Genomic DNA, 23257 nt, shown 5'->3' with positions numbered 1-23257 from the left:
AGCTTCTGTGATGAGTACCCTTTCAGTTAGTTCGCAAAAGTCTTGTAAACATCTTGTGTGTTGTAATTTTTGAAGTGGTCTTCAATTGACTCCAGTTGGTCATTGACATATTTTCGTTTACTTTCTCTTCAACTCATGGATGTTTGCTTGCGAACTTTGAGGAATTTCTGCTGCGTTTCTTCTGATTTGTTGAAATTGTAATTTTGAAATGCCTCTTTTATTCCTTCTAGTGTGCTTCCACATACTTGATTCTGCCAAGGGTGTTTTGGCTTCTTGTGAAGAGTGATCAGTCTTTCGCTGTTCTGATGATTTTAGTTTGAAATCATTGTAGTCTATAGTTTCTGTAACTGTGAAGCGTGGTGCTTGTAGGATGAGAATTTGAATATTTTGCTTCGTGCGTTCTGTTGTGAGATTACGTATTTTCCTGCTCGAATGATTGAATGTTGAAAGTGTCAATGTAGGTGTTTGCTTTACGTGGAAGTTTACCAGAGCACTCCGACTTGTTCTCTTCTGTAAAAGTCCAGGCTCACCAGAATCTGTATGGTTGGTAGCCACTTTGGAGTGGGTGGGTGGTACAACTGCAATAATTTTGTCTTTATTTGTATGAGCCATGGTTGCTTGTCATCAATTTTCTAGCTTTTGCTAGTGGTGTAGGACCAAGTACTGTGACTTACTGGAGCACGTTTACAGCTGCACCTCCTGGTGGAAAGACTCTGAGCATATTAGCAGCAGCAGCAGCAGAAATAGTAGTAGTATTAGCAGCAGTATTGCTGGTATTAACGTTATCAGTTCTTAGTACTGTTAACACATTATCATTAGATACATACCATTTTTTAAAAATTCTGTTATTACTGTTTCTCATTGTTTATCGCATTAATTTTATTTCACTTGTTAAGTAGCTGAGATATAAGAAAATACTGTAGGTGTGAAGCCTTGGGCCGATGTAAGAAAGAATCTGAAGGCTGTAATCTGACCAGTTTAAACAAATAAATGGAGAGGCGTATTGAAAAGTAATGCCTCCGATTTTTTTTATGTGGAAACTCTTAAATAAAATAGATGTTATTAACATTCTACTACATCTTTATTCTTCACGTCTAGGTATTTATTTTTCAACATAGTCACCCTGGTGACAAACAATTTCTCCCAATTAGAGACTAGTTTGTTGACACCGTCACTGTAGAATGTCTGACTTTGTCGACGGAGCCATGAATTCATCTCTGCTTGCACCGCTTCGTTACTATCAAAATGAAATCCTCGGAGGTGTTTTATAAGTTTTGAAATCAGATGGACGGGGCATGCAGGGCATACAGGGACTGAATGGAGGATGATCGATGACAGTGAAACCCGGAAGTCGGAGGAGGGCGCTCAGTGCGTGGAGGATCTCTCGGAATTCGAAACTCGGTTACAGCAAGCTGTTTCTCACGCACCGACATAGTTACGTTACACACTTCCACGTTACACGCTACAATTCGGAGCCTTCTGGCAGCAGAGAGCTCCAAGTACGTAGACATGAAGAATCAAGTCATAGAATGATAATAACGTTTGATTTGTTTAAAAAGCTGTGTTTTCACATAAAAAATCGGAGGCATTGCTTTTGGGCATACCCTCGTAAGTAAATAAATTAGAGGCATAGCACAAACTTTGACAGACAAGGACGGGGAACAAAATTGTCAGTGCTTTAGAGTAACCACAGTGCAGTGGCATGAATGAAATTTGAAGTGTGATTCTCCTATTTGGGAGTCGCATGTCTTAACCTCTGTGACATCGTATTCAGTTCTGCTCATACTGCATTACTGCATTAAAGACAGATAACGCTTATCCATAAGACGTGTGTGTAATTCAAAAAGCGTCATGATGATTTATCCATTGACAAAATATTCCCGACTACTCCCCCATTGAGATCTCCTAGAGGTGACCGTGAGAGATGATTGATTAACCAACGAAGAGGTAATGTTCTACAAGTAGGATCGTGAAGTTTGAACGTGGTAGGGAGGCTATAAAATATGAAAAGGGAACTACAAAGGCTTCATCCACATATAATGGTTATCAGTGAACTGAAATGGAAAGAAGACAGACGAGTATAGGGTAATATCATCAGCAGAAGAATGTTGTATTACTAAAGTAGGATTCGTTATGAATAGGAGGGTAGGACAGAGAGTGAGTCACTAAGATAGTTCAGCGATAGGACTGTCCTCATCAGAATTGACAGCAAACCGACACCGACAATAATAGTTTAAGTGTACATGCCAACATCGCAATCAAAAGATGAAGAGGTAGAGAAAGTGTATGAGAATACTGAACTGGTAATTTAGTACGTAAAGAGAAAAGAAGATCTAATAGTCATGGAGGACTGGAATACGATTGTAGGGGAAAGAGTAGAAGAAAGGGTTACGGGAGAATATGGACTTGTAATATCAGTGAGAGGGGAGAAAGACTAATTGAGTTTTGCAATGAATTGCAGCTAGTAAAAGTGAACTCACTATTCAAGAATCACAAGACAAGGGGGTATACTTGGAAAAGGCCGGGAGAGACGGGGAGATCTCAATTACATTGCATCATAGTCAGGCAGAGATTCTGAAGTCAGATATTGGATTGTAAGGCTTACGCAGGAGCAAATATAAACTCAAATCACAAATTATTAATAATGATGATGAGGAGGATAAAAATTTAAAAGAGTAGTGGGGAAGAATCAATGAGCAAAAAGTGGGATACAGATATACTAATGAATAAAGAGATACACTTACTGAATAGCACAGTAGACAGTTAAGTTGAAAGAAAAACACAAGTACAAGGAAGGTTACTGTGAAGAAACCATGGGTATCAGAAAAATACTTCTGTTGATCGACGAAAGAAAGAAGTGCAAAAATATTCTGGGAATACATAAATAGAAGACACTTAGGAATGAAATAAGTAGGAAGTACAGGGAAGCTAAAGCGAAATGTCTGCATGAAAAATGTAAAGAAATCCAAAAAGAAACGATTGTCGGGAAGACTGATTCAGCACACAGTAAAGTCAAAGCAACATCCAGTGAAATTAAAAGCAAGGGAGATAACATTAAGAGTGCAGTGGGAGATTCACGGTTAAGTCCCGAGGAGAGAGCAGATAGGTGGAAAGAGGACATTGATGGCCTATACGAGGTGCGGGACTTGTCTGATGCCCGTGACAGAAAAAAAAAAAAAAAAAAAAAACACGAGTCGACAGGCAAGAGAGAGGGGATCCAGTATTAGAATCAGAATTTAAAGGAGCTTTGGACGACTGGAGATCGAATAAGTCAGAAGGGATAGATAAAGCTCAATTGGAATTTCTAAAATCATTGGGGGTAGGGGCAACAAAACAAGTATTCACTTTGGTGTGTAGAAGGTATGACACTGCTGATATACCAACAGAGTTTGGGGAAAACATCATCCACACAATTCAGAACACAGCAAGAGCCGACAAGCTAGAGGATTATAGCACAATCAGCTTAACATCTCGTACAAGCCAGTTGCTTACAAGAATAACATAGAAAATAATTTAAATGTAGATTGTTGGTCTGTTAGTTGACGATTAGTTTGGCTTTAGGTAAACGCATCCGACAGACTGTTCTGACGTTGTGATTGATAGTAGAAGCAAGACCGAAAAAAAATCAAAACATGTTTATAGGATCTGTCGACTTGGAGAAAGCGATCGACAATCTCAACTGGTGCAAGATATTCGGAATTCTGAGAAAAATAAGGGTAAGCTGTAGGGAAAGAGGGTTAATACACAATACGTACAACAACGAGGACGGAACAATAACACTGGAAGGTCAAGAAAGAAATGCTCGTATTAAAAAGGCTGTAATACAGGGATGCAGGCTGTCGCCCCTTCTGCTCAATCTGTACATTGAAGAAGTAATAACGAAAATAAAAGAAAGGTTCAAAAGGTGTCAGCATGCCGCAGCCAGGAGACTCCACCTGGGCCTCCTAGACCAACTGGAGGGCCACAGGACCAATTGGTCCACCTGGCCACCAACTGGAGGTCCTGAGCCAACAAGTCATTCTACTGGCGGTTTTGAACCAGCTGGACAATCAGGCTCTCCAACTGGAGGTCATGAGCCAACAAGTGAACCTACTTGAAGTTATGAACCAACTGGACGGCCCCAACCAATTAATGTACCTCAACCTACCGGAGGACCTCAGCCAACTAGGCCCCCTGGCCACCTTCTGGGCTACCTGGTCGTTTTTGCGTGGTATATGAGTATTCTACTTTATCAGGGCTCCCGAAAATCAAGAAATTTTATCCATGACATTTGTGTTGCTTCCTAACAGAAGTTACTAATGAAAGACATCGTAAATTATTGAAAATTTCATTGCAAATTTCTTTCTCATTAAAACAGCAATGAAAATTCTTTATCTTTATTTCCACTATTGCAGACTGTATGAAAACATCTTTTGGAAAATAACAAAAGTAATAACTCAATGTAAAAGTATAAAGGACGAACAATTAAGATCTAGTAATAATAAGTTAAGTTTCCCAGTTCATCTAATACTTTTTGGAAAATTAATGGTTCCAGTACGTGTTCTATGTGATCCAATGAAAGGTTCACCATCGAGTGCACTCTGCGCACACCACGATTTGTATGTGGTTATGTATCATTCACTGATTAATGTGTGAAGAATATTGAATGAGTGTAGAAACAGTATTACGTGAGTTCAATTGGAGTATTATTCCTGTACGACTTTACAGATATTATCTCTTTAATCGGTCGTTGATGACACGACTTGCGTGGAGTCGAAATGGCTACAGCACAGCATCAAAAGGTGTTTCACATCACCCATTTCAACATATGCAGCCCAGTTACGATAGTGCAAGTGTGCGACGCTGCACCTGCTACAGCTCAAAAAAGCATTCGCCGCTGGCACCGGCCGTTTCAAAACAATGATCGATCTTTTCGGAATCATCTGTCCACTATCTGGTTTGATACAGCCCGCCGTCTATCTTGTGAAACCTCTTCATCTGAGAGTAGCACTTTCACCCCACATCATCAATTATTTTTTGGGTGTACTCCAACATCTGTCGTCCACCACGCTTTTTACCCTCTGCAGCACGCCTAGTAACATGACGTTACTCCAAAAATGTTTTAACGTAAGTCCTATCTTTCTATCCCTTCTTCTTGTCCCTTTTTCCAATTGTTCTTTGGAGAACTTCCTCATCCTTATCTTATCAGGTCACCCATATTTTAACATCATTCTATGGTTCCTCCTCATAGGGCAGATCCTGGGATGAGGAGATACACTGGACCCAGATCGAATTCGCCTGGCGAATTAACGTCGAAGGTCGATGTGACAGCCAGCCAGTGTGTGTTTATTAGGTGGTTTTCAACATCTCACGAGATAAACACCGGACTGGTACCCAAGTCCCGCCGCAGTTACACGATTAGAAAACATTTAGAAAAGTTTCGCTGACTTTCACATGAACAACGCTACATGCAGATGGTTGGGGTCACACATATTCATTCCCACGGGTAATGGGATATCGACAGGAAGGGTTTCTGGCCGTCGCTTAAATTAAGCATGTCAAATCCGTTAATAACTATTCCGATACTGCGCCGATGCTGACACAGGTACAAGGAAGAGAACAATCTATGGCTCTCTCACTCTAATTCGCTTCTGGTGTATGCACAATCTATGATTCATTACGATGCATGTACATTCTCAGAAATTTCTTTCTAAAATTAAGGGCTGTTTTTGATACCAGTGAACTTCTTTTGTATTGGAATGCCCTCTTAGCTTGTGCTAATATTCTTTTTATACTCTCACTGCGTTGTGTGTCATCTGATATTTTTTCTCCAAATGTAAAGAAAATTGCTGAACCTCATCTACATCGTTGTTCATTCCATTCATCAGTACATGTAATTCTTCCTCCCTTTCACTGCTATCAGTCTCATCAGCAATTTTACCACTGCTATCCTCTTAGATTGAATTTTAACCCCACTCATGAACCTTCCTTTTTGTTTCTGTCATTCCCTTTTCATTGTATAGACTGAACAGTAGGGGCCAAAATCTACGTCCTTATTTTACACCCTTTTTAAAGGGGGAATGTGACATTTATTAATGTACAAATCTAAAATTTTGCATGTGTAAAGCAAAAGAGCTGTGTTTTGAAGGAAAAATATAATAAAATATGCAGGATTAATATTTTGCCAGGAATTTGAATTTTTAATTTTTATTGTCTTTTTTATAAAAAGTCATAACTCAAATTCTAATCATGTAATTAATATGAAAATTTTGTTGTAGTGTCCTGAGAAAGTTATAAGACCACTGAACTACAGTTATTAACTTATGGTACAAATTGTATCATTAACGGAGTCTTTAATTTTGCAAATCCAAAATTAACTTTTTTTCTACATACAGTCATCTAAAAGTCAGTATGTAATCGCAGGATCCCGTATTTTTTAGTTCCAGGGAGACAGCAACACATTGTGAACAGTTCCTGAAAATTTCATAGCATTAGCACATATACTTTTTGAGAAAAGGCTTGAAATAACATAAAAATGGTAAAACAGAGAAAATGTGGTTCAAAGATTTTCTTCTCATACTTCTACATGTAATAAGCTTACTTCAATTTTAAAATCCTTCATACTGATACTCCTCACCCTCCAGGTTTCTCCTCTCTCCTCTTCGAATCTGCCTGGCCTGTATTTGCAGGTAAGACACTGATCTGTTAGCTTTCTTGACCCTGCTCTCGTAAAATGCTTTTGTTGTAAACACACCAGGATCTATACCAACTCTCTTCAGCACTTCAGCTCTGCCATTAGTTCCGTTATTGTAACATAAAGCTGCATCATGGACACCTATTTTGAATACTTGAAGTCCACAGAATGTCCTTTCTGAGCATCTAATCCAAATTAAATTATTGAGGCTTTCACCCACATTTTGTGTCTTTCCATAAAGACACTTCCTCAATAAATCATGGTTTGCAAAAAACCTGTTTGTTGTCTTAACTGCATTCATAACAGGTTCTGGTAATGAAGGTTTATGTGAATACATCTCATTTCTGTTGCTGAACTTACATCAATCGTCTTCCAAACACAGATTGTGCATTGGTGTTTGGTCAGTGGATAGTTTGTGAAAAAAATTGCCCACACAGCACGCCTCATTGCCTCTAAGCTATGTGTGTTTTTCCTGTTAGCTCTCCCATCTAATAACTGAAGAGAATCAATTTCTTTCAGAGTAAACCTGCCTTTTCCTCCTAGTTTTTTCCATCCTCAAGTACTTCACCTTTCTTCTCTTTCAGCAAGAGATGAAGCCTACCACCAAGCCTCTTTTGGATGTGGTCAACACATTCCAGCTTTTCTATTGTTGCATTTTACGGATTTTTATCAGTTAAAGCCTTGAATGAAGAGGAGTCCCCATCGCCAAGGTATTTAGTATACCTAACACCATACTGGTCCTCAGATCCGGAGAACATCCTCACAACTGGAGCAGTCCCCATGCCTCCACTTGAGCCACTAAAATTTTTAGAGCATGCTACTGCATGCTTTTCTTGCCCCACCTTCTCACTGTCGTCATTGTTGGACAATTTCCTTGTTGCACGCTGGTGGCAGTATTTAGACAAAATTTCTACATCTAAAACTTTACCTGAGTCAATACCAATAACAGATGCAACTCCATACGGAGATGTGTGATCCCATTTCATCCAGGTCCTATCTACAGACACGCACAGGTCAGTAACATTTGTAGGAGGTTCACTGTCATGATTATCTACCCCAGGATTTAATTCTTTTTGGTTTATTTCCGCCAATTCCAGCACTGAGTTCTTCATAGAAAATTTTTCAGTATCGCATACAGCATCAGACATTCTTTATTTAAGTTTTCAAACCTTGCATGAGGTGGAGGCATGTTCAGAAAACCACACAATAAATTACCTCCTTCCCTGCCCTGTCCAAGGCATCTCAGAACATATGATAACCTAAAATTGCTTTCTTAGGTACCAGCGTCAGCTTTTTTTTTTTCTTTGGAGAAGTAAAATGAAAATTCATAACGACGCGAATTACAAATTAATTTAAAATCACAGTCTCTTCCCACTCTTCTTTCTTCAACAACAATCATGCATTCCGTATTTTTACAGGTAACACATGAACATGAAAACTTTGTAGCCTAGCAGAGAATCTCTAAATCAATAAGTCTGTTTGATAGCTTTCAGAGAGCGCATGTTTAACTCGGCCTTATGCAGACATGCAAAGTATATGCTTTACATTACACATGTCCCATCACTACAGGACAAGAATGATGTCATGCCCCCACCCATCCTTGATGCAGGATACTCTCTGATTGGCTCTTTCGCTTTTTATGGTTCTAAAATATTGGGCTGTGACTGAGAGAGTAAAATGAGTCCGTGCTCACAAAGCTGTGCGGCCTCTGCGAATGCTGACGAAGCTACTTGGGTACTGCTGATGAATTATCCAGCTGCTCACCTTAGTTCCACCTGCCTTTGTGCAACCAATGACTGGTGTGCATAACTGGCACAGAATCCCCACTGCATTCCTACTGACAGCTATTTCATTTTCGATTTCGTCACGTTTTTCCTGCATACATTTCTCCTTGACTTCCCTGCAATTCCTATTTATTTAATTCTCAAGTGATTTATTTTGCTGTATTTCAGTTTTTTCCTGGACATTTTTTAATTTCCTTCTTTTGTCAATCAGTTGAAACATTTCTTCTATTACCCACAGTTTCTTTCAAGTTTCCTCTATGTGTCTATTTTTCTCTGTTCAGCTTCTGTGAGTGACTATTTTAGGGATGACCATTCCTCTTAAACTATCTGCCTACTGTGGTATTCATTATCACAGTATCTACAGGCTTCGTGAATTTCAAACACAGCTCTTGGTTCCTCATTACATCCTGGACTATTCTCTTAAACATCAGTCTCCATTTCATCATTACTGCCTTGTGATCTGTGTTTAAATCTGCTCCAGGTTACACCTTGCAATCCACTGTCTGATTTCTAAATCTCTGTCTGATCGAGGTGTAATCCAGCTAGAATTTCTCCCCATTTCCAGGCTTTGTCCATATATTCCTCCTGCTCTTGTGATTTTTGAACAATGTGTTTGCAGTGGCTATCTGAAATTTATTGCAGAATTCAATTAAACTTTCTTTCTCCTCTCTCAGTTCTGCTACCATTTTCTCCCATAACACTTTCTTTAGTTTCTACCTCTACTACCATGTTCCAGTCCCCCATGATTACATGATTATTAATCTCCTTTTAGATAATTACGTTCATTTATTTTCACTGTCATCTTATGCGTGTCATGTAGGGATGTATACCTAGACTGTTGTTGCTGGCGGTGCTCTGCTGTCTATTCTGATGAGAACAACCCTGTCACTGAACTGTTCACAGTAACTCGCTCTCTAGTTTACCTTCCTAGTCATTAAAATCATTCTCCTGTTACACCTTGTTCCATTGTATTCGGTATTACCATACATTGTTCTGACCAACAACAGTTATCTTCCTTGCTGTTTGAATTGCTCGCTGAGTTTCTTTCTATGTATATGGCTCGTTTGCCATTGTAGTTATGACCTATAAACGAACTAGCGGCACTGTAATCGCCTGTCTTATGTATACATATCTCGCAGCTGTGTGTTTATGAGGAGAACAAGAATGGTGCAGTTAGAGTGAAAGAACAAAGTCATCAGTGCCTGTTCAGCCAAATGGCGTCGAACCCTGATGTGCCAGCCGAGGTGCAGTGGATGTTGATTGGAAGAATGTAGGCACGTAAAAGTCATTAACTGCAATTCGGATGCTTTAATGTTTGTAGACTGCTTTATCAGATTACAACCACAAGTTCGTAATCTAGATGATGTATTTAGGAGTGCCTAAGGAGTGAAATGTATGCCTATGGCCGAGAATTGCCGTCAACGATGGAATAGGAACGCTATCTTGCCTCAGCTACAGTCCATCTTTGCCATGGGCAGTGGAGGTGTGATATCATCCAGTATTGTGCACAGAAGGATTCATTACGTTGCTGTGTAAATATGGAAGCCATCTAGGTGCAAACAGTTCATCTGTTATCAAAGGAGTGACGTTTTTGATTTGATTACGTCAACATGACCAGTGGACTAAACGAAGGAAACGTTGTTGTCTTCGTAGATAATCTCCAGTGTAGCCTGAAATTGACTTGGCAAAAAGCCACGTTTCACGAGCAACAGCGAATATGCAGAATCATATGGAAGAAAACTTTGAATCGTTATGCCAGTGCGACAGTTAACGATGTTATCACAGAAAAGGGACATTCTACCACACTCCCCCAGGTCCTTGTTTTTCAAGCGAAAACGTTGTTCACTTGTTTTGGAAGCGATAGTAATTATCAACACACGCTGAACGAAGTTCTTTTCTCAGTCAGTGACAGAAAAGACATAAAATACAAATTAACCCAATCAGCTGATTGGATTTTCTGGCTCTATTTGACTATCAAACACAAACAGGAAAAATATTACCTTACAGTCAAATAGTCATAAACTAAAAAAAAAGTTTTTAATGAACACTAGTAGGAAATAGCAGTGCTCCTATTATTAACTTGACCTATAAATTGTTTTTCTAAATTGTAACAAAAATTTTTTGAGAGAAATGCCAGAAGATAAAAACGAATCTGAATGTTTCTTTCTTGTGTGGAATGTTTATGCAATATTAGTCCACAATTTACTGTTACTATTCTCAGAGGTTTGCGATACAGCAGCACAGAATATGTTAGAAGAAGAGGTTAAAAGCACAGTGACTCTGCCAGTGTAGCAATTACTGTTCATAAAATTTGCAGTTAGTATTAACCAACAGTTTGCCAGCTAAATTAAGTTAGAAGCGATTCATAGATACTCTATACACAGCACAGCACAGGCTCACAGATCTAACAGCCAATTGTTTGACTACTTGTAACTCAGAGTTCCTACATTTTCTTCCTTGGAAAACAGGAAATATTAATGACAAATACCCAGTGGACTTAAATTGAGTTACCCTTGTAGTCTTATAGCCCCTAAGAGGCCCTAGCAGCAGCACATACACTTCACCCTGTTGTGACATTCTGATAAAAAACCGTTCCTCTCCATCACATGATAACAGAAAAATGATCGAAATTGTAATCTTTTGTGTTTGCACATTTTATAGCCCACCGCTTCTCCCAAAGAATACTTTCTGCCATTTCCTGCTGCCAGTGATTTAAATCTGTGACATTTTTATTTCAATCAGTTTCACAGAAGAATAAAACAACCAAATTCAGACTTTCGGTTGCTGATTTAATGAGACATACAATATTAAAAGTGACAATAAAAATCCGAAACAATAAATTAAGATGTATTTAGTAGCCAAAGAGGAAGGAAGATCTGTAGTTATGCTTCAGTTGAGATTCTTGTGCTGTTTCGTTAGAAGACACCGAGCAAAATGTTGCTAGGTCCCCCAGAAGGTGGTGCTGGTGCTCCAGTAGGCTGAGGTCCTCCAGTAGGCTGTGGCTCACCAGTTGGTTGTGGCCCTCCAGTTGGTTCAGGTCCTCCAGTAGGCTGAGCTGTTGGTTCAGGACCTCCAGTTGGTGGTCCTGGTGGTCCAGTTGGTTCAGGACCTCCTGTAGGTTGACCTGTTGGGTCAGGACCTCCGGTTGGTGGACCAGGTGGGCCAGTTGGTTCAGGACCTCCCGTAGGTTGACCTGTTGGGTCAGGACCTCCGGTTGGTGGACCAGGTGGGCCAGTTGGTTGTGGCCCTTCAGTGGGTCCAGGAGGGCCAGGTGGAGTCTCCTGACACCTGCATGCTGTCACCTGCATCAGAATTATATGATATAGTCTGGAATGAGCCATGAAGGCACAGCTTAAAACTCACCCTCACAGCTCACAGAAATTATAGTTTCTGGGTCGAGCTGTGGCAGATGTTTCAACAAAATCATTCAATAAGTTTCATACACTGGGTTATATTAATTATCTGTGTCTAATGTCGTTCAATTTTTGTGGTATCGACTGCCATTGAATAATGAAGCTGTTAATGATCCTCAACATGTTATGGAGAAGTGTACCTTCAGAAGTCTTAGGTCGCATTTTAGTTATGTATTGTAGACTGGATCATTAAACAGACTTGGTAAATACTGAGAATAACTTGGTATTCCTGTATAAGAACAGAGAAATGAACTGGAACTGAAACGTGATTTACCCTCTCAATAATCACCATTTGATACTGAGCCAACAATATTACATGTCATGAAATCCTTACTGCGTTTCCCATGTAGTTTACGTTTTTAAACAATAATTAAAACTCTCTTACACTCTACTCTCCACGTTATGAACATAAATTCGATTTTTACTTCCTCAGGGCAATTTTTCCATCATAGGTAACAGCTTCCATACATCAATTAAGTGGAATGGACTTTAAAAATCTAGGCTTACAGACATACACTATCGGATAAAAAATATTTGGAGGTATTAGTAGACAGTAATATGGATGGGATTTGGCCACCTTTTATCACTGCTTGATCTCTGCTGGGGACATTTTCAGTGAGATGTTTCAACGATTGTGGAATAACAGGCCCATTCTTCCTCAAGAGACCATTTCAGATAAGGTAGGACGCTGGGACCTGGAGCGAAGTCGACCTAAATCATCAAAAAGGTGTTCCATTACGTTCAGGTAGGGCCTCTTGGCAGGCCAGTCGATTTCAGGAATGTTATTGTACACATACCGCTGGCACAAGTACTCATTTATGACAATGTGCACGCTGATACAATCAATCATCGTCACCGACTGTTGCCGGCCGGAGTGGCCGTGCGGTTCTAGGCGCTACAGTCTGGAACCGAGCGCCCGCTACGGTCGCAGGTTCGAATCCTGCCTCGGGCATGGATGTGTGTGATGTCCTTAGGTTAGTTAGGTTTAATTAGTTCTAAGTTCTAGGCGACTGATGACCTCAGAAGTTAAGTCGCATAGTGCTCAGAGCCATTTGAACCATTTTTTCACCGACTGTTACTCTACTGCACATAGTATACAGTGCTATAAAATGTGTTCATATCCTTCGGAATTTATCGTGTTCTTCAGTGCGACAAGTGGTGCACATCGTAACCACGAAAATATCCCCATACTAATTCATCAACTCCTACGTGCTCCACTTTTGGCATTACATATGATGGCGGGTGATGTTCTACAGGTATTCGTCTAACCCAAAGCCGTCATCGGATTGCCACAGGATATAGCGTGACTCATAACGCCAAATCCTCGTTTCCAGCCATCCATTGCCCAGCTGATTCGCTCTTTACGCCATTTACATCTACATCTTCACTCTCACTTCCCCTCTTTGCTGTTCCAGTGTCGCACATTATCTCCGTGTGGCCTCGAATCTCTGATTTTATCTTCGTTGTCTTTTCACGAGATGTAAGTAGGAGGAAGCTATATATTTGTTGAGTCTTCTGGCAATGTACGCTGTCGAATCTTCAACAATAAAATGCACCATGATGCATAACTCCTATATTGTAGCTTCTGACACTGCAGTTGGCTGATTATCTCTGTGAAGCTTTCCTGCTTACTAATTGAACCTGTAATGAAATACGCTGCTCTTCTTTGGATCCTCTGTATTTCCTCTATCAATCCTATCTGCTACGAACCGCATACTGACCAGCAGCATTTAGGTAATGGTCGAATGTTTTGTAACTTACCTCCTTTGTTTGATGCAGTACACTTCTTGAGGACTTTCCCAACGAATCTCAGACTGGCTTGTGTCTTGCGTACAATTAATTTTATATGGTCGTTCGATTTCAAGTCGCTCAGTACGCGTACTCCTAGATGTTTTATGGAAGAAACTGTGCTTCCAGTGGTTGTTCTGCAAATGTGTAATCATACGAGTACAATAAAGGGTCTCTCTGTCTATGAATGAGCAATACGTTACGTCTGTTGATGTTGAATGTCAACTGCCACAGCCTGCATCAAGGGTCGGTCCTCTACAGGTCTTCCTGCAGTTCACTACAATTTTCTAGCTTCGCGATTTTTCTGTACACAAAAGCATCGTCCATGCAAAGCCTTATGGAACTTCCGACGTCATCTGTTAGGTAGTTACGTATATATTGCGAAAAGTAATGGTCCTATAACATCATGTGGCTCTTTTACGTGTGAAGACTTCTTTTCGTTCAGACTGAAATGCTGTGTTTCGTTTTCTAGAAACTCTTTAGTCCAATCACACAGTAGGTATGATACTCCGTACACTCGTATTTATATCATTAGGAGGCAGTGGGGAATCGTATCGAATGTCTTTCGGAATTCACGGAACATGGCATCTACGTGCGCACCTGTATCTGCTGCTTTCTGGGCCTCGTGGAAGAATACACAGAACTGGATCTCAAACTATCGTTGTTCAAATGGCTCTGAGAACTATGGGACTCAACTGCTGAAGTCATTAGTCCCCTAGAACTTAGAACTAGTTAAACCTAACTAACCTAAGGACATCACAAACATCCATGCCCGAGGCAGGATTCGAACCTGCGACCGTAGCGGTCTTGCGGTTCCAGACTGCAGCGCCTTTAACCGCACGGCCACTTCGGCCGGCTATCGTTGTTCCCTGAACCCTTGTTGGTTCCTACAGTGGAGATTTTCGACCCTCAGAAATATCATAATACACGGACATAAAACATGTTCCAAAACCTTACAACTGACTGACGTCAGAGATGTAGGCCTATAGTTATGTGCGTTTGTTTGATACCCATGTTGAAAATAGGAATTACTTGTGCTTTTTTTCCAGTCATGAGGAACAGTTCTCTCTTCCAAAGACTTACGGCACACAGCTGGTGGAAGAGGGCCTAGTTCTTTCGCTTACTAAGAGCAGAATCGAATTTTTATCCCACCAGATCCAGTGGCAGTCCCTCTACAGAGCGATTTCAATAGCTTTTCTATCCCATGGCCGCTTATTTCGATATCAGCCATTCTGCCGTTCGTGCCACGATTTACAGTAGGCGATCTTCCTCTGTGGAACAGTTTTGGAAAAAGATGTTTAATATTTCGGTCTTCTCATTGTTGTACTCCGTTTCACTGCCATTATGGTCACACAGTGTCGGGACAGATGGCTTTGACCCGTTAAATGACTTAACGTAAGACCAAAAATTCAAATACATTAAATGTATTTGCAATTGCGAACACACACAACCATTAACTGTAGAAGAGAATGACGATACTTAAAATTGGTGCCAGACCGCGAGTCGAACCCTGATTTCCTGCTTATCGTGTGTGGTCTTTTTTCCATATGGCTATCCGTGTACTACCCACAGCCACACCCGAACTTCCACATGTCGTCATCACCATGTGTCTACAACCTGTACTTGTACATCTATTATGTGTATCCCAGTACGGGTGAGACATTTTACTTGAAAGTCGCTCGCCCGGTGTCGGTGGATAAATACGATATTGCAGTGCCTGTGTTATTCTCAATTACGATGTAATAAAGTTGCTTTGGATATGCACTCCACATTTACTCTCTGACATAGCTATAGGCCTCAGACGGGTGTGCACAGGCGTAGTGCTAAACGAATTGCTGAGAACGATGGCTTCCCTGTAACATTTTATATTGCGTAAATTATGTAATTATCAGTGTTATGAAAGTATGTACCTATTATTGTTCTCAGATCAATTGCACAACCCACATACTTCTCACATTTTCGGGTCAATGCTTTTGAAATGCTGTATTTCTCTGAACGGAAATTTATTGGGAGGTTTGCTAAAGTGATGTTCTAAGAACTGACAAAAATTATTATTAATGCTATTATTAGTAGAGCTTTCTATATATTTCATCGTTATTATTGGTAAAATCATAGACCTCTAAACCATCTGCAAATGAACGTATATCCAATGGTACCGGATCGATTCATTTTATGCAGACAACACACATCGTATCTGTCAGTATGTGATTTCTTACTCCCGTGTTCTCAAAGGAGAATCTTTAATTCCTACCATTTCTAATGTCATAACCGAGAATAAGTAAACTACTGTCATCAAGAAACTGAAACGAGTGTTTCGGCTGAAAGAGGCCACTGAGTGTAACGTAAGCGTAAGCTAAGATGGCGATAAGAACATTAAATAGTGAATAATAATGTTGAAAATATGTTCTTATGAATTCGTCCAACAACTCCTAATCATTATGTATACCCAATGGTGCAGTTAAAAAATAAAAGAATGTTGATACTTGTTGAGCACGCCTCAGTAGCGACTACTCACCACAAGACACAGGAGAAGAGCTGCCACGGTCGCTCTCATGGTGCTGAAGGACGGCCGAGATCAGGGAATGCAGGTATTTTATACGTCGCAGCGTTGCGTGATGTTCTCCTTTCGTGACTGTACAACAATGCTACCGAAAATAGACCTGAATCCTACTGATATAATGCAACATCTGGATGCGTCCATAGGCTACAGAACACAACCGTGGGGGAGTTAAGAGTTTTAGTACTCTCTTCATGACAATCGGGAAACGTACGTTGATACTCGCGTGCCACCCAAACATTTATTGATTTCAACATACGAACTTTTAATATATGATGAAAAACGATGTGATGGAGCTGAGGTCTTTGCAGGTATGGGTATTCTTATTGTGAAGAAAGTTCTCGAATGAGCTGTGTTTGACAGCAGGATCTGCCGTACAACCCATGCGATCCAGTGCCAAGTCGGATTCCTATTCTGAATTACTCTTCCTCAAGGAACATGAATTAATTACTTATTTCAATACATGCTCCCTTAATGTCACGACAGTCACAGTGGGTATATGAACACAGCCTGATGATTGTACGTAAATTAATTTTAAAAAGGAGTAAAGGCTATTGCATTTACATTCAGCTACATCAACAGATACAACTTCGTCTAGATATTCACCTATATCTATACTATGCAAATCACTGCGAAGTGCCTGGCAGAGGTTAGTTCTCACTCTACAACGAATTACCGCATGGAGCATATGATTTCATGAATAGTTTTGTTCACGATGTACTCTTGTCCTCGCCGGCCGCGGTGGTCTAGCGGTTCTGGCGCTGCGGTCCGGAACCGCGGGACTGCTACGGTCGCAGGCTCGAATCCTGCCTCGGGCATGGATGTGTGTGATGTCCTTAGGTTAGTTAGGTTTAAGTAGTTCTAAGTTCTAGGGGACTTATGACCTAAGATGTTGAGTCCCATAGTGCTCAGAGCCATTTGAACCATTTGAACTCTTGTCCTCACCGTCCCTACGACTGCGAAACAGAAGGATTGTAGTATATTCCTACATTCATGACTTAAGAGCGTTTCTTGAAATTTTCTACGCTTTCGAGGAATAGTAGGCGTCTATCTTCTAGAATGCAACTCTAGCTTTTCGGCGTGACGCTCTGAGATCTGTCCCAGAAACCTTTGAAAAGTCGTGATGCCAATCTTTGTTTAGGTTCATCAGTCCCTGTTACTCCTATTTGGTATAGGTCCCACATACTTTAGCACCATTCTAGGGCAAATCGTACGAATGCTTTGTAAGCAATGTGTTTTGCAAATTCATTGCGTTTTTCTAGTATCCTACCAATTAACGATAGGCTACAATCTGATTTAATTACGATTGAGTCTACGGCATCATTCCATTTCATATCATTACAAATCGTTGGACCAAGGTACGAGGGTTGCACAGAAACATGGTAACATCGCGAGAAACCCATGTGTGAACATAAATGCGGATGCTGACCAAGCCTGCTAGTTGCGCTGTTGTACCTGATCATTAATATCACCTATGCAATGTCCTCAATACTTTGCAAGTGTCAGTCGTGGATAGAACAATGTTCTGTGTAGTTGTGAGTGTATTATGTCGGAGCTAAGTGAATTCAAACATGGCCAAGTTATTGATGCCCATAGGGCGAGTACTTCAGTAACCAAGGATGCCGAAGTGTTTGGTGCTTCGAAAGGCGCCGTATCTAAGAGTAACACTGCATGCGGGGAAAACAGAAAAACATCATCTGCTATGTCACGACGTGTAAGAAAGTGTGTGTAGAGTTATCATGACGGATGGGCACTGAAGAGGAATGTGACGAAAAGTAAGGGGTCGATAGCTTTAAATGTCACTGCAGAGCCAAATGTCTCTCTCACGAAGCCGTTAACACAAAACAACACGGAATGGGCTCTATAAGCAGAAAACAGCGGAGTGAACTGGAATTCCAAAACCATGCATCGCCGTTGCACATTCCATTAACAGGAAAAAATAGTGCGGTGCCGAAGCCGTGGGGGTGCTGTGATGATCTGGGCAATCATATCGTGGTATTCCGTGAGCCCCATGATTACTCTGTAAGATCACATACTGCCAAGGATTATGTGACTACTTTCGCTGGTCATGTCTATCCCAAGGTGCAATGTTTGCTCACTCGTGATGACATTGTGTTCCAAGGTAACATGGCCCCTGTTCACACATCTCGCATTATTCAGGACTGGTTTTATGAACACGAGGATGAACTGAGCATTTCCCCTGCCCACCACTGTCACTTGATCTCAATTTATTGCACCCTTGTGGTCTGATTTGAAAAGAAGGGTGCGTGGTCCATGTCCGTCATCGTCGCTTGAACGTACCACTATTTTACAGGAATAAAGCCATACATGACCTGCATTTACTCATTCTGTCCAAGAAGATAGGAAGCTATTTTGAACGTCAACGGGTTTCCATCATCGTTTTAAGCACGGTAATGTGCGTTTCTGGTGTTTCCATATTTCCACCGCCGCATGATTTTTTTCCATCAGTCATTAGTCTTCCGAGTGATTTAATGTGGTCCGCCACGAATTCCTGTCATGTATCATCCTCTTCATTACAGAGTACCACTTGCACCCTAGTTTCTTAATTACTTCTGGGATGTATACCAGTCTCCATTTTCCTCTACAATTTTTACGCTCTATACCTCACTTTTATAGCATGGGAGCTTTTCCCTGATGTCTTAACCCTTGTGTTAATTTGCTTCCAAGATAACACTTTGTCTACTTCGTTGTCCTTAATTGTGATTTATGTTGATGGTTAACTTCATTCTCACTACTCTTCATAACTTTATCTTGAGCTTAATTTCAGTCCATAGTGAGTGCTTATTAGACTGTGATTACGTAGGCTTTCCCAGCAGACAGCTTAACCCATGAACTTGAGCATTTGATTACTGTTTTTAAGGAAAATGGATACACCGAGAAACAGATTCGTCGGGCTATGGAATTTGGACCATCTCCGGAGGCGTACGAAGAGGAACATAGGTCTGTGGCCTTTCTTCCTTATGCTGGAGGCTTATCGTTTAAGACTGGACGAATTTTAAGGAATTTTAACATTAAGAGTGTGTTCCGTCCACCTTCTAAGATTAGGGCTCTTCTCGGCTCTGTGAAGGATGATTTGGGACTTAGGAAACCCGGGGTGTACAAAATCCCGTGTCAATGTGGGAAAGCTTACGTTGGCCATTCTATTCGCACAGTGCATGACAGGTGTGTGGAACATCGCCGTCACACGAGGCTACAACAGCCGGAAAAATCGGCTGTAGCAGAACACTGCCTAAATGAGGGACACAAAATGAAATTTGAGGAAACTGTTGTGATTGCCAACATTTCCGGTTTTTGGAATAGTGTCTATAAAGAGGCGATTGAAATTAGGTTGGCTGATAATTTAATCAACAGAGACAATGGGTTTCCTCTTAGCAAAACGTGGAATCCTGTATTATCTCGCATCAAAACTGAACGTTCTTTGGTGCGGCCTTGATTGCGGTATATCGTTGCCAGCAGTGTTTCACCAAGGGCGGCGCCACCTCCCTGTTTTGTAAGGCAGAAACCGTGATGGGCGGCGCATGCGCCGTGTACTGAACGGTGGCCTATATAGGACGTCGATTTGCAGTCTTGCGTCAGTTCTCAGCGGGACTCGTCAGCAGAAGCAGCATTTCCTGAAGATGGCGAACAGTTGGATCGCCGAAATATCGAGTCAAGTTGATTTTAGGGTCCGGCAGCGAACCCGAAGAGACTTTCAATGCTTATTAGACTTTTCATTCCATTCTGTGGGTCGAGCAATTCTTCTTTACCCTCACTGAGGATAGCGAAACCGAATGTAAAACACTCTAAATATAAAATTTACTACAAAAAAGATTACATTCCAAAGACAATTAATGGCACACTTGGTTGACTGCGCACATATACGCACATCATTTAGCGTGACCCATTACATAAATCCTACCTACTGCTTGGAATATTCAGAGTTTGAGTTGGAGTTTATATTTAATATTTTTACAGATTTTTGAGCCGTTACTGAACGGATACAACTAACGATCTCAGAGAGAGTCTTGCAACTAGTGGTGGGGTCTGCAAGCAGCCTCTTGGACGTGTGGCTAAGTCAAGCATGCGTTCTCAGCTGGAGGGCAGTGAGGGATTGCCAGCAAGGAAGCAAGAGGGTGGACAGGGAACTTGTATATTCATGGTGTGCTGGTCATACAACACTGGCTGTCCTCCCTCTCTACCGTTGGGCTGTGTACCAAGCACGGCTTGTTTCCGTGGGCTACGCCGGTGACTTCCGGTACGACTCCACGTGGAAGTGACGGTTACAGCTAACTGGAATGACAAGTGGTTCAAGAAGACATAGCCGCTATCAGAGGCCAACGTGAACCATCTTGCGAATGGACAGCTCTGTGGATTCCAAAACTCTGTGGAGGCCATTCAAGATGGTTCCTTTTCCTTATGTTGAAATAGTATTCGAACAGCGTCTTTCTTAAGACGAAGCGTCTTTTGTTGTGATCACAAAGTTGAATTTCTTAGTGGTGGTTCTGATCTGTGTTACTCTCGATGCATGCGGTAGGAGATTGTAATTGAGAAGTATATCACGTTGCTTCCTTTTTTAAACTGCATTAGGTGTTTAAAATAAGAGCATTGATTCTCTGGTTGACTAAGAACAATAGGTTCTGCCCTGTTCTGAGTACTGCCAAGTAACATTAAGATTTGATTAATAGGTTCTATACGTATTTTAGAGTAATACTTACTCTATTACATGATTTATGGGAAGTGGTCAAATATAGCTATTAAGTATAGTGTCAAAGCTGTAATGTGATGTTAGTGTCATATATTACTTCAAAATCTATATTTTTATTCATGTTGCTTTAAGAAAAACAAGTTTCCTTCATGTGAGAATAATTAAAGTTTAAACATACGTGTACCTCCTGACAGACATTGAGTATATAAATGCAAAGATGAAGATGCCTCGAGTTTTGACTATGAATAATTCCATCGTAATTTTGTGAGCTTCATTTCAGTAGCTCTTAATTTCTGCTATTTAAATACTGTAAAGGACCTCTTGGAGCTAACTGTAAAACTTTAGACTGGCTTTCTTTCACTTTTTGCATTGTTAAAATTCTAACTCGTCCAGAATAACTCCAGCAAACTCCACATCCTGTATCACGCTCATAGAATATCCATTTTCATACATACCCAGTAACAAAAATTAAATATTTTACATTTTTCCCCACATAAACAATAAAAAAATACTCTAGATACAAAAATGAATACTTTCCAGGGAAAATTAGACGCTCACTTGATTGACTGCGTACAAATAAGCCAATCCTGATCGAGGATATTCACATACATCATTCGACATAGTAAATTACATAAATTCCAGATACAACAAGGAATATTCAGAGTTGAAATTGTACAATGTTTTCACATTCAGTTTATTTGTATTTGTCGCACATAAATACAGAATTACATTTAATGTTTTTACATTTTACCACTCATACTCAGTCGTCGGCATCATGTTTATAAGTTGCCACACATACACAGTAAAATCGACCACCTCCATAGCTGTACAACCGGCATCACTGCCTTTGGTGTGGAACGACACAGGTTTAGTTCCAGTGCCTCCTCAGATCAATCTGAATTTGGGAAATTCTCTCAGACTCACAATAAAAGTAATCATAGTCTTCGAGGAGGCAATGATCCAAAGCTACAATTACAGTTTACAACTACAATTTACAGTTTGCATTTTCCATTCACAGTAAAATCATTCACCACCATTTTTCAGAGGGTATTGATTGGAAGTCAATGTATTCACCTTTTCCAGAAGTTTAAATTCTTATCATGTGCTGATAAACCTATTTATCAATAGCAAGTACATACTGTTTTGATTGAATTACATACTGCACGGTTGTTTTCTCTTCCGACATACATTGCCAATAATGTGATCAACTCCTTAACGGAAATTTGTTTCATGCATTATGTACATAATGCGTCCTGAAACAGTCTTGAGTCCAGACGTTCTCAGACCTACCAACAAACAAAAACGCATAGTCAACAAGGAAACATGGAAAAATCCTGTAGAATAGTGTGAGTTATGACACCTTCATCCCTACATTTCCGTAATACATGTGGCCGGTCCTGCACGATGCCAATGTTGTTTCTATTTCCGTGCATAAGGTTTTTGGGAAGACCTTACACATCATTTTTAGGTCTGGATCTCTCTCCATTCAGTATCCATATTTTTGTAGCTCTGGAGAGAGATGTTTACATATGTCTATTTGCTTCGGATGAAGAGGTGCACATCTGGCTATGATCAAGGATCCATAGCCAACAAAAACATTTTTCCATGATGGCACTGACCTTCTTGCCTCACAGTGGAATAAACGGTGTTATTAACAGTTACGGCGATTACTTATGAATAATAAACAGTGTATTTACTTTTTTCGATCTGTCTCGTTTCTAGTTGACTGCCTCTTACACCTTGAGAGGAGGCTAACTCTTCTGGCTGACCACATCTCATCCATGTAAGTAGGACTGGAGTGGAGTAACACACTAACGACATGTATAATGGTACAATTCCACTTAGAACGGCAAGGACGAATATGACAATGATGGCAGATGTAGTACTATCTTTCTGTGCTTTTTCTTTTCTTTTGGAATTTCATGCATGAGTGGACGCTGTGGCATTCAGGATAGTAGAGCGCTATGGAGCAAGAGACTGTTACAGAGGTTGTTCCCTTGAGGCGCAGATGGCAGATTCCTTTCATAAGCTTCGCAGTTAACTCATGGCAGGGAGAAAATGGGAGAATGGGCTTCGTGCGGGCAGATGGGCAGTTCCTAGGCCCTGGATCGCAGATCACCAGGGCTCTTGGCTCTGAGCACTATGGGACTGCTGTGGTCATCAGTCGATCACCAGGGCCTAGGACAATATGTCAGGACGCAGTGTGATGTTAGAAATGCAGATCCCTACGATTCCCCCTAGTCCAACCTCTGACCCACATATCTCTCTCTCAGGAGGGCGAGATAAACCTGCCAGTGGTGTGAAGGACTTCGTAGAAACGCTATTTGGTTGGGAATG

General features: G+C 40.8%; 1 protein-coding gene across 6 annotated transcripts in view; it reads right to left on the bottom strand.

Annotated features, from left to right (window-relative positions):
* Positions 1 to 23257, bottom strand: part of LOC126237344 (proline-rich protein HaeIII subfamily 1-like) — a 388790-nt gene that overhangs the window by 166658 nt on the left and 198875 nt on the right. For 2 of the 6 annotated variants that reach the window (XM_049947402.1, XM_049947410.1), the window contains one exon: positions 11226 to 11494. The exons of 3 other annotated variants lie outside the window; for them this stretch is intronic. In XM_049947402.1, coding sequence (XP_049803359.1) covers positions 11373 to 11494 — 122 coding nt within the window. In that variant the 3' untranslated portion in view covers positions 11226 to 11372. Of the gene's footprint in view, positions 1 to 11225; positions 11495 to 16173; positions 16228 to 23257 lie in introns of those variants that run through there. One more of the 6 variants, XM_049947398.1, reaches the window with a different exon arrangement.

This window comes from Schistocerca nitens, chromosome 2, assembly GCF_023898315.1.
Source record: "Schistocerca nitens isolate TAMUIC-IGC-003100 chromosome 2, iqSchNite1.1, whole genome shotgun sequence".
Lineage (NCBI taxonomy): Eukaryota > Metazoa > Arthropoda > Insecta > Orthoptera > Acrididae > Schistocerca > Schistocerca nitens.
The sequence above is the reverse complement of the archived record's forward strand: the minus strand, read 5'-3'. Positions and strand labels throughout refer to the sequence as shown.